The sequence below is a fragment of the Cricetulus griseus genome, chromosome 3 (assembly GCF_003668045.3).
Source record: "Cricetulus griseus strain 17A/GY chromosome 3, alternate assembly CriGri-PICRH-1.0, whole genome shotgun sequence".
NCBI classification, from domain to species: Eukaryota; Metazoa; Chordata; class Mammalia; order Rodentia; family Cricetidae; genus Cricetulus; species Cricetulus griseus.
In genome coordinates, this window is record NC_048596.1 from 16,625,324 (window position 1) to 16,636,705 (window position 11,382).

An 11,382-nucleotide genomic window follows, 5' to 3' on the forward strand; every position below is an offset into this window, starting at 1 on the left:
AAAAGAAACCCTCATGCATTGCTTGCTGGTGGTTATACAAAGTGCTGTAGTTGCTGCAGAGAACAGTGTGGTGATTCTCCCAAACCCCAACAATCAATTCATGATTCATTAAGTCTATGTGTGGGTATATAACCAAAATAACCGAAAGGGGAGACTGAAGATATATATATATACACACACAAGCATAGCATTTTTCCTACAACAGCCACTAAGTGGGCACTGCCCAAGTGGCCATTAATGAATCCATGAACAAAGTGTGGCATGTATGTAAGACAGGACAGTCAGCCTTAAAAAGGAAACTCTGACCCAATCTTCACCACAAACAAGACTTTATGCTAAGTACAATACTCCTGATCTAACAAAGAAACTACTCAATACTATCATATGGCATATCCAGAGTAGTCAACTTCATAGAAACAGGAAGAAAAATAAAAATGGTAGTTTGCCCAAGACAGGGAGGAAGAGCAGAAGGGTAGTAGGCATAGAGTTTCCGTTTGAGAAGATGAAGACTGTCCTGGAGCTGGGTGGTGGTGATGATAGCTACACTGATATTAGTGTACTAACCTAAACTGAACTATTCAAAATAAAATCTAGGGCTATGGTAAGAGTTGTGAGTATAGTACTGGCTGCACAAGCGTCAGGATCTGAGCTTGAATTCTCAGAACCCACATAAAAGCCAGAACCCAGTAGGCAGTCGGAGTCAGAATTTTGTAAAGCTGATGCCAGCTACACAGTGACTCTTATTTCAAAGACAGGGCAATGGATGCACCATGTAAGTGTCTGTAATCCCAGTCCTCCTACAGGAAGATGGGAGGCAGACAGGAGTCTCCCTGAAGCTCATGGGCCCACTAGCCTGGCATACACAGTACTGATGAGACTCCCTCAACACAATGGAAGGTGGGGACTGACACCCAAGGCTGTCCTCAGAGTTTCACATGCATGCTACAGCAAACACGCACTAGCACTCTCATGCATGAACTGTGCATACACACAATGAAAATAAATCCTACCCACGCTTTCCATTAAGGTATCAGTTAAGATACTGTTATAGCAAGCAGAACGGAATTTATAATAATGCAATACAAGTATACTGTAAAACCCTGTGTCTTTTGATACCTCATGAATAAGAAAGCACATCTTATTTCTACAACAATTACAAGAGAACTGTAATAATGGTACTCCTACAAGTGCATGTTAATTCTAGTTCCCGTGGGATTTCTAGTGCTGGAGACTGAAGTCCAGGCTTTGCATTTGCTTGGCAGTCACTTTACCACTGAGCTAAATCCCCAGACCCATATATACTAATTTATCATTATGAGTTAAATTAAAAGCCAACCACATTAGCAGAGCAGTTTGTTAAATTTAACTGATTATGATTTTAACTAACCTTTGTGTGTCTTCCATCTCCTTTACAAGACGCTCTAAAGTATTTGTATAAGTTCCACTCTGAGCATATTCCTAAAACAAAAAGAAAGTTTGAAAAAATACTTTATAATTTATCTTAGTAGAAGAACTGGGATATTAAGTTACTCAGAGTACTATTGACTATTTTCTGTTGGTAACCTGGGTCTGGATGATACCCTTCTTAAAGAAAAAATTTCACCACCATGCTTTAAATCTAGCATTCTATACTGCAGGCAATTTTATCCCAACATCCATTAGGAGGGAAGCTGCCTGTAAAACCCTGCTAACCTCAGGATCTGGATGCAAACACCCAAGGGCTCTGTGGTGTCCCTATCTTTGCTTCTGCATTCTATTTTAGTGAAATCAAACTACTACTAATTTTTAGGTGTTAACATGGAATATTATACCTTCCCCACCAAACTTTACAGAAATGGTAAAATTAATACAGTTTACTCCCAAGATAGAATGAAGCACTTTATAAATAAAATTGCACACCACAATTAACAACGTTTCTACACTCTACCTTCATTTACAGCAGTGGTCTCCAAAGCAGGGGGTGTGCAAGGTGATCCATTGGGGTGCAGGAAGAAAATAATAGAACTTCTATTTATATGGAACTTCTATAGAAACTCCAGAAGAACTTAATCTATAGTAACGTCTATGTAACTGCCACAGGAAAATACTTAATTTTTCTTTTTCCTTCTAAATTCTGTTTTTGTATATACTTTATTTCAGTACACAATATTATAGTGGTACATGTATAGATTCTATAAGTTGCATATATATTGGGGTACATGCTTAAAGTTTTCTTTTAATAAAAAAGTACATGTGATCAAAAAAGTTTGGAGACCACTGATTTACAATAATAAAATTGAAGATATGGGGAACTCATTTACCAAAAGAGAAATTGACACCCATGTTAGTCAGTCTAATGATGAGTTGTAGTGGTAAACACTGAATTTAAAGTAAGTTAGCAATCTATCTTCTTTAATTAATCCATCTTTTCCCCGTCAAGTGAAGACAAACAATCACAGAACTACTTACTATGTAGTCTGATGACTGGGGTTTAAGCCCCTTGGAAAAGGCAGGAGGCTTCCCTGAAGCTGCAGGCCTGGGCTGGTTGAAGTTCAAAGCCATTATTTCTTCCAGTGATTTTAATGTTTCCTCTTCCTCATCACTCTCTAAGTTGTAACCTAAACTTTCTTCATCGCTATCAAAATCACCCCCGAATTTCCTTTTCAGTGCACTGCTACCTGCATTGGAATTTCCTGAACTCTCTTTATCTGAAGGTGCTGCAGGGCTTGGGACACGCGGCACAACTTCCAAGGCAGCTGGGGGAGACTCTGTAGGAGGGCTGTACTCTGAATGCAAAGATCCCCCAGAACTTTTCCCTGAAGATTCATTAGAAACAGCCTTTATAGTCTTTGCTTTGTGTTCCTTGTGTTTGGAGGATTCTGTAGAATGCCCAGAACGTTCTTTAGAGGAGGAACGCTCTTTATCTTTTTTAGGAACTGGAAGAGTGCAATTTTTAGCATTTAACGGTACTCGAGAGGAAACAGCACTTGGAACATGGGAAAGTAAAGGTAGTTTTGTCTCTTTTGATGTCACACAGCCAGCCGGTTTACTTTTCTGAAGGTTGCCAGCTCTTTTAATTGTAGATTTTTCCTGAGGTAAAGGTAAGTGGGGTTTCTGTATTTTAGTCTCTTTGGTACTTGTTGCGTGGACTTGGTCACTATTCCTGGAAGAATGGTGGCCAGAATTTGAAGGTGCCAAGTCTGCAGAAGAACGATCTCTTTCATCATCAGGTTCCTTGGCTATGTCTTCCAAGCGCAGAACACCACCAGGTGTCTTCAGTGCAATGTGTCTTATAAACTTTTCTCTCTGATGTGATGTGTCTGGACGCTTCTCTAGAAAGGACTCTTTTGCTTTTGGTATGATAGATTCTTTTGTGCTTTTCAGATCTGAGTCCACAGAGTTCCTTTTTCTTTTGTCGGAGAATTTATTCTGCTTAGAGCCTAAAATTAATTTTTGTCACATCAGTGAAAAGTATACTGTTCTGTCTCCAGGTTAGTCACAGAACACTCTGATGAAATGCTTAAATTCTAAGTTTATGCTGAAATTATTCAATATATCTATATAAGATGAAGAAAGAGAACAGATAGCGATGTCCAAGACATTTAGAACTAACGACATATGCTTATTTTAGGGCTAGTCTACTAGGTTACTATCTTACCAAAGACATCAACCACTCCTTAAAACTTAAGACCTTGTACACTGGCACTAATGAAGGGATTCTAGAGTACTTCTGCTCGAAGTGAATACTGTTTTCAAGCCCCAAGCCACCTCGTTATAGAGGAAATGAAATACGTCTACATCTAAAGGTGTGGGGTTTAGATTATAAGCAGATACAGGATTAAAAGGCAGATAAATAACTTATTTAAAAAGAGATTCACTGGGTGTTGTGGTACATGCGTTTAATACCAGCACTTGGGAAGCAGAGGCAAGGGGATCTTTGGAATTCAAAGCCAGCTTGATCTACATAGAGTTCTAGAACAACCAAAACTACATAGAGAGACCCTGTCTCAAAAAATTAAAAAAAAAAAAAAGCTGGGTGCTGGTGGCGCATGCCTTTAATCCCAGCACTCAGGAGACAGGGGCAGGTGGATCTCTGTGAGTTCAAGGCCAGTCTTGTCTACAGAGCATCTTCCAGGACAGTCAGGAATACACAGAAAAACCGCTGTCTAGAAAAACAGTAACAACAAAAACAATGCAGGAAGAGCAGTCAGCTGACTAAGAGACAAGTTTGAGGTAGTTAAGCAGAGAATCTTAAGTGTGATATTACAAAGACAGTAACTACAGAGCTGGGTTTTGTCCCAGCATACTAGGAAAACAGATCATTTATATATAGACAGAGGACAAAGTCTTGATTTGGTCAGAAATATCTAGAAACACACAAACATTGCTTAAGAAAATACTTTAGGACAAGTCAGATTACTAAGAGTTGTTACTATTTCATCTAGGTATAGTGGTCCATGCCTATGAGCAGAGTACTCTGGAAACAGATGCAGAAAGATCTTGAATTTGAGAGGACTGAGCTAGTACCTCAGGTAGGCTTCACTTTTGTGTGTGTACAAACATGTGGGAGCCAGAGGTTGATGGCCTATGCCTTTGCTCGATACCTTGTTTCTAAGGCAGTCTTTCATTGAAGCTGGGATCATCATTTTGTCTAGACTGGCTGACCAGTGAGCTCCTGGACATCTTTTTCTGTTCCCTGGACAATGGGATCACAGTCTCACTAACCCTAGCTTTTACATGTGTGCTGGGGATCCAGACTCAAGTCTTCATGCATGCACAGGAGGCATTTCACCCAGGGAGCTGTCCTCCCCAAGCCTGAAGTGCTCTTTTCTAGGAAGTAGAGAAGCTGAAATTCTTCATTTCCTTTTGTACTTCTTAATCTACAGGGTGGATGGATATTTGTTTCACAGTACTTTGATTATTTATTAGCATTTATTAGTATTTAGTTAAGAGATGGGTTGAGCTTCTACAATGTCAAAAAGAAAGAAAGAAAGAAAGGAATCCAATGTTGATTAATTAAGAAGACTAGTCATTACACTATCAAATATAGCAGGACTAATTAAATTTGAGTTCAGGATGCAGCCAAAAGAAAGCTTTGGAAGGCCAAATCTGTAAGTCTACTCTACCAAAAAAAATCCTTAAGATTGTAGCAACTAATAATAGTATAAATTTATATATGTATATAACTATATTATCACATTTGAGTGTAATAGTAATAGACTTAACATTTGCATTGTGTGTATGTTCAAATGTGAAACCACACATGCACTCAAGCATAAGTCTTTATGTAGGCGTGTATGTATGTATATTCCCTAGTGCGTGAAGGGTCTCAGAGGTCAACACTGGGTGTCCTCAATCAAACTTACCTTTCTTTTTTGAGACAGGGTCTCTTATTGTACCAGGAGTTCCTCAATTCAGCAAAACTAGCTGTCAGGCAAGTCCCAGGGTTTGTCCTGCCTCCAAGCACTGAGATTATAGGTGAGCTCTGCCATGTTAGGTTTTTACACACAGAAACTAGAGATCTGAATTGTGGTCCCTGGACAATAAGTGACATCAAGTGAGCATCTCTCTAGCTCCTTTTTGTTTTCTGAGACAGGTTTCTAAAACTGCTTCAACATTCTAGGTGCTGCGATTATAGGCATGAATTAGCATGTACAGCTTCATTTTTAATATTACATACAATGACACAAGGAACACAGTGACTTTGCTGAATATATCTTCCTGAGTGTAGGAAGAATCTATACAATTTGTTTTTCAAAGTTTGAAGTTACGGCAGAAAAAGCTAGAGGTTTTTCATTTCTCAGTAGTAAGTTTTTGCATTGTTAAATTTTTAGTACTATAATTCTGAATCCCCACTTTAAATCTTTTTATACATGGTTGTCATCTGAAGTTGTTTCAGATCTTTCTGAAAGCAAAAGAGATTTAACATATGCATGATGCTTTCTAGACTCCTGTACAACACTAAATCAGGTTCTATCAGGCTCACTTTCGGGGTTTAAATTTTAATGTTCTATTTTTCTATTGTTAAGAAAAGATACTTAAAGCTGGGTGGTGGTGGCACCGACCTTTAATCCTAGTACTCGGGAGGCTGAGGCAGGCAGATCTCTGTGAGTTTGAGGCCAGCCTGGCCCACAAAGCTACACAGAGAAACCCTGTCTTGAAAAATCCAAAAAGAAAAGATACATTAAAAAACTCCTGAGTTAGGTGGTCATGTTAGCTCATGCCTTCAATTTCAGACTGGAGAGGCAGAGGTAGGTGTACCTCTGTGAGTTCAAGGTCAGCTTGATCTACACAGTGTTCCAGGAAGCCAAGGCTATAAAGAAAGACCATGTCTCAAAAACAAAAAAACAAAAAACCAGAAACACCAAACCATCAAAACAAACAAAGGAGTTCCTGAGTTAACAGTAGCTATTTATGATGTGTCTTCTCAATGAGCAGACATTAAGGTATTAATATCTTATAGATGTCCTTGAGATGTTAATTAGAAAGGCATCTTTGTATTTGGAATATTTGAATCTTGTTTTAACTTCATACAAAGTATTCTTAACAGTACACCAAGAATACAAGTATATGCTGCTGCTCCTTCTGGGACAGCATCCTACTGTAGCCCATGCTACCCCAAATTTGCACTCCTCTCCCTCAGTGCTAGAATCACACGTATGTGCCATCAACCTAACATCAAAGTATGTTTCCTGATGTAGCTAAGGATTCTGAAGTGAAACACTCAATACTAGTATAAAGAACACACTGTTAAAACACACTATTAGGAACTCCTGAAGAAGGCAGAGAGAAATCAAGACAACAGATTATGAAGAATAAACTCAAGCACTTTTGTTTGTTTGTTTTTGAGGTCAGATCTTACTCAATGCATTTCAGGCTGACTTCAAACTCTAGATCCTCCTATGTGCCACCATATGTAGCTCTGAGTATTATTCTTTTGAGATATAATTTTTACCCAACTCTTATTAGCTGAGACATTTAATTCTAGGATGGAAACTGAATATGAATAAATTTATTTTTAAAAGTGATATGAAGAAGATGCAAACTTACTTAGAAATTGTATGCTTAAGTCTGATGCTACCTACCTGAAAGTTCCCATGAGTCTGAAGATGATCTTTTTCTTGAGAGATGTCCATTTTCCTATGAGGAATTAAAGAATATGAATTTACATTTGAACAGACTTCTAGACCAATAATCTAGCACCTATATTCAGAGGTAGCTTTAAAAAGAAAAGGAAAACTTTAAAGATCTTAAAAAGAAGGGTATGGGCCGGAGATGTAGCTCAGAGATGTAGCAGTGCTTGTCGGGACACACAAGGCCTGAATGCACTATCTAGCACTAGGGAAACACACACAGCCATCTATCTGTACCATAAAAATGGGAAAACAAATAAACAAACTAAAAAAAAAACCACAAAAATGAAGTCTATGTTTCACAAGGTAATAGTAATTTATATTCATAACTCAAAAATTAATAGTTGAAGACTGTTAGGCTATGAACCAAATATTACATCTATTGATCACCAGCAACATTAGTAGTAAAAGGACAATCTTGTTGCAAAGAGGCTGCTAATTTACAAATACCTTCTAATAATACACAATGCTAGGATTTCTTTACATTCACTCCTAGAATGTCCAGTTTTTGGTTTATCTGATTTGAAATTTTCATAGTAGCTTATCAACACTACACTTCTTTGCAGTGTTGAGGACTCAATCCAGGGCTCTTCACATACTGGGCAAGCACTCCACCAGAGCTGCATTCCCAGTTCTACACTGTTTTTGTTTTTGAGACAGGACTGGGTTATGTACGCCAGTGTAGTTAACTTTCTAGGGAAGAGGGAAAGCTTTGAGGCTGAGTCTGTGTTCTCAAAAGAAAAATGATAGGAATAAAAAATACATGCAGTTTTCTAAGTCATCAGTTATATTTCCAAAACCCATACTCAATCAAATCATAACTATCTAAGATTTGTATATGGGGCTGGAGAAATAGCTCAGTAGTTAAAAGTTCTTGTGCTCTTGTACAACTTGAGTTCTTAGCACCCACGTCAGGCAGCTCACAACTACCTGTAACTCCAACTCCAGAGGATTTGATGGCTTCTCCACATACCGATTCAAATAAAATAAATCAAAGATTTATATATATCTGGAACAGTGATTCTTGAAGTTTTAGAGTACATCAGTTATCTGTGGACTTATAAGCCAAAGACTCCTGGGCTCCAACTCCACTGTTTCTTACTAGGTGGAGACTACATTTCTGACAAATTCCCAAGTGCTGCTGATGCTACTACTGCTCCAAGGACATTTTAAGGACCACTGCTCTAAGTTGTTTCCTGTTCTTTTATATTTGCCATTCCTTAAACACCTCTTTTTGGAAATCTTAACTTTAAAAATGACTATACTTGCCTGAAAGAATGTTTACTTTCCATTAGAAAAGATCTTTGCTCCTGGTCTGAAAAAATTAAGGTAAAGAAATTTACTGAATTCAATGAAGGGTAGTTGGAGGAAATCTAATGAAGCCAGTGTTAGATCAAATTATGCACCTGCATTTCCTTAAATGTTATAGATCAGTATCTTTAGACTTAGGATCTAACCATGGCACAGCAGTGGTAAAGCTCTACTTTTATTATTGTACATACCAGATTTGAAAGATTACTCTTTCCAGGTGCAGCATCATTCTGTTTACTGTGTTCATGCCTTGGCTTACATTTTTTCCCTACACTAGATGATTTTAAGGAAAGATTGCTTGTTTCTGAGAGAGAATTTTCCGAGTTGATTCTCTGTTCCATTTGCTGTTCCTTTCTCAACTTCTTCTGCTCTCGTTCTCGGCAGTAAGAAGCTAATGACAACTGGAACTTAGCTCCCAGAGGGCTTTCTCCTGGGTGGTGCCGGGACAGGCTGCTTCTGCTGCTAACACTCCTGGAACTGTTCTTGAAGATGTCACCTTCTGTAGTCGGGGACTGCTTTCTGGAGTCTTCACTGGTCTTGCCTCGATCTCTGTCATTCTTTTCCCTGTTACTTTCATGAATGAACAGTGACTTCCTTCTCTCTGGAGATCTGTGTTTTTTCTTCCGTGTCTTCACCTCTTTGGACAATCGGTAAGAGGAAGGAGCATAGATACCTGCTCCTTGGAGTAAGTATTTGGAGCCGACTGACATACAAGGCTGCCGTGATTCATGTACGCCATGATCTTTGTGGTGCTCTTTCCTACCTTTCATGAAAGCTTCTAAAATAGGACTTTCTTCTGATGACATTCGTTTGGGTTTGGGTTTTTTTGGTGAAGATAATTTCCTTTCAAATTGCTCTGTCCCACTGATGGATACTCCATTTCCTCCATATTTGATGTTTGATTTTTGTGGAGAATCCAACATATGTTTGTCTAAAACAGCCACAATTAAAACACATACAAATTATGTTATTAAAAGTAAACTAATGTTTCTATTAACTATCAATTTATAACTGTACTGAAGCTACTAAAAAATTCAAGCCAATTACATTATGGAAGAGAAATTAAGAAATAGGTTTACCTTTTATGAAGTAAAAGCCCTTCTGCTATATCATCTAACCTCCCTAAGGCTCTATTTGTGAGCTACTGTACTAGAGAATAAAAATAATATGAACACTGGGAGGCAGAGGCAGGCAGATCTCTGAGTTTGAGGACAGCCTGTTCTACAGAGTGAGTTCCAGGACAGCCAGGGCTACACAGAGAAACCCTGTCTTGGGAAAAAAAAGGATAAAAAAATATCAACACTATAAACTGGATTATTTTAACTGTTAAATATGTAGAACAGATGGCTTAATGTTTATCACATCTTCATTATAATTGTATAATTTTCAATTCTGAACAGTATAATAAAAAGTTTGGAGGCCCTCTTCACCTCTAAAACAACCCATCAAAAATACATTAACAATATGCATACCTTGTTTAGAAGCTGGCTTGAAGAAATCTATGATTGATTGTTTCCTGAAAATAAAAGCACAACTAACATGGCATCACAAAACCAAGTATTAAAGCCTCCATATTTTAGATTAAGTGGTAAATGTTAGATTTATATAATATAGGCTTGATTCCACTAACTGAATTAACTAATCAAGTTCTGACAAAGATAATCGTACTTTGCCATGCTACAAGAAAACTGAAAATACAACCAATTTTCTCTACGTTTATAAATACAACTGATATAGCACTAAAATGGCAAAACTGAAATGTGAATCTAGGGAACTGATGAGTACTGTTTAGTCTGGAAATGCTCACACCTACATGCTAGGGTAGAAGGCCCTGGGGAGAAACATCTGATTCTATTTGTTGTAACCTCCAATGACTGGCAAAAAATACCATTCAAACAGAAACCTGATAAGTAGTGGAGATCATAAACTCTAACAGACTCTTGCAGCAGGAGAGGAACAGATGGGAGAATGAACAATCCAGTTGATCTGGGGAGGTAGTTGAAAGGAATGTGCAAGGCAAAAGCAGAAAGGATCATGTATAGGTCTTTATCTCCTTTTGGTTTATAAGATGCTAATGTAAGTAACAGCAAAAACTAGGAGCCACAACTTGTGTTTCAAATGTTTTTTATCTAAGATTCCTAAGTTTAGCCAGGAACAGTGGCATACACCTTCAATTCCAGCACTCAGGAGACAGAGGCAGGTGTATCTTTGTGAGTTTAAGACCAGTCTGTAGTGAAATCTAGGCCAGTGGAGGGCTATATAGTGAGACCTTGTGTGTGTGTGTGTGTGGGGGGGGTGAGCGCCAACAAACACACACACACACACACACACACACACACACACACACACACACACACACACACACACACACACACCCCAAAAACAAAAAACCCACAAAAGAGTTCAAGGAGATGGCTCAGTGGTTAAGAGCACTTCCTGCTCTTGCAGAGAAGTGGATTTGGCTGTTTACAAATGTGATGCCCTCTTCTGGTCTTCTCAGGCACCAGGCACACACATGGTACAGATATACATGCAGCCAAAACAAAACACTCATAAAATAAGTAAAAAAAAACAAAAAAAAAAACTCTTGAAATGAAAAAGACATGAAAGTTAACAAGTAAAAGACAAAAAACCAAAAACCAAAATACCCCAAACCAAATTGGTTTAATTTTTATGGGTTACTGTGCCCTAACCTATACTCTTGATTTGTTCATGCATGTTGAGTTGTCAGTTATAAAAGGGAAGATGTTATATGTAGGAAAAAATTGAGTATCTTATACATTTTACTGGTCACATCAGAAGAGCAATGTATATACCTTTACTGGTTTACCTAGACCCCACAGGTATGTTGATAGAACCTTAATGGTTCTGAGTGAAATGTAAGTGACTGGTTATAGAATACATGCTTTTGTTTACAGAAAGTAAATTACATTAGGTAAATTAACTCCATCACTGAGTA

At 38.1% G+C, this 11,382-nt stretch overlaps 1 protein-coding gene across 3 annotated transcripts in view; it reads right to left on the bottom strand.

Annotated features, from left to right (window-relative positions):
* Slf2 (SMC5-SMC6 complex localization factor 2) overlaps window positions 1-11,382 on the bottom strand; it is a 51,049-nt gene that overhangs the window by 38,014 nt on the left and 1,653 nt on the right. For all 3 annotated transcript variants that reach the window (XR_003483690.2, XM_027407209.2, XM_027407210.2), the window contains exons 2-6: window positions 9,896-9,939; window positions 8,615-9,354; window positions 7,065-7,119; window positions 2,449-3,419; window positions 1,388-1,458 (exon numbers count right to left, since the gene is read on the bottom strand). Coding sequence is in view for 2 of the 3 variants with exons in the window: in XM_027407209.2 (XP_027263010.1) it covers window positions 1,388-1,458; window positions 2,449-3,419; window positions 7,065-7,119; window positions 8,615-9,354; window positions 9,896-9,939 (1,881 nt within the window). In the remaining variant the exon portion in view is untranslated. The remainder of the gene's footprint in view (window positions 1-1,387; window positions 1,459-2,448; window positions 3,420-7,064; window positions 7,120-8,614; window positions 9,355-9,895; window positions 9,940-11,382) is intronic.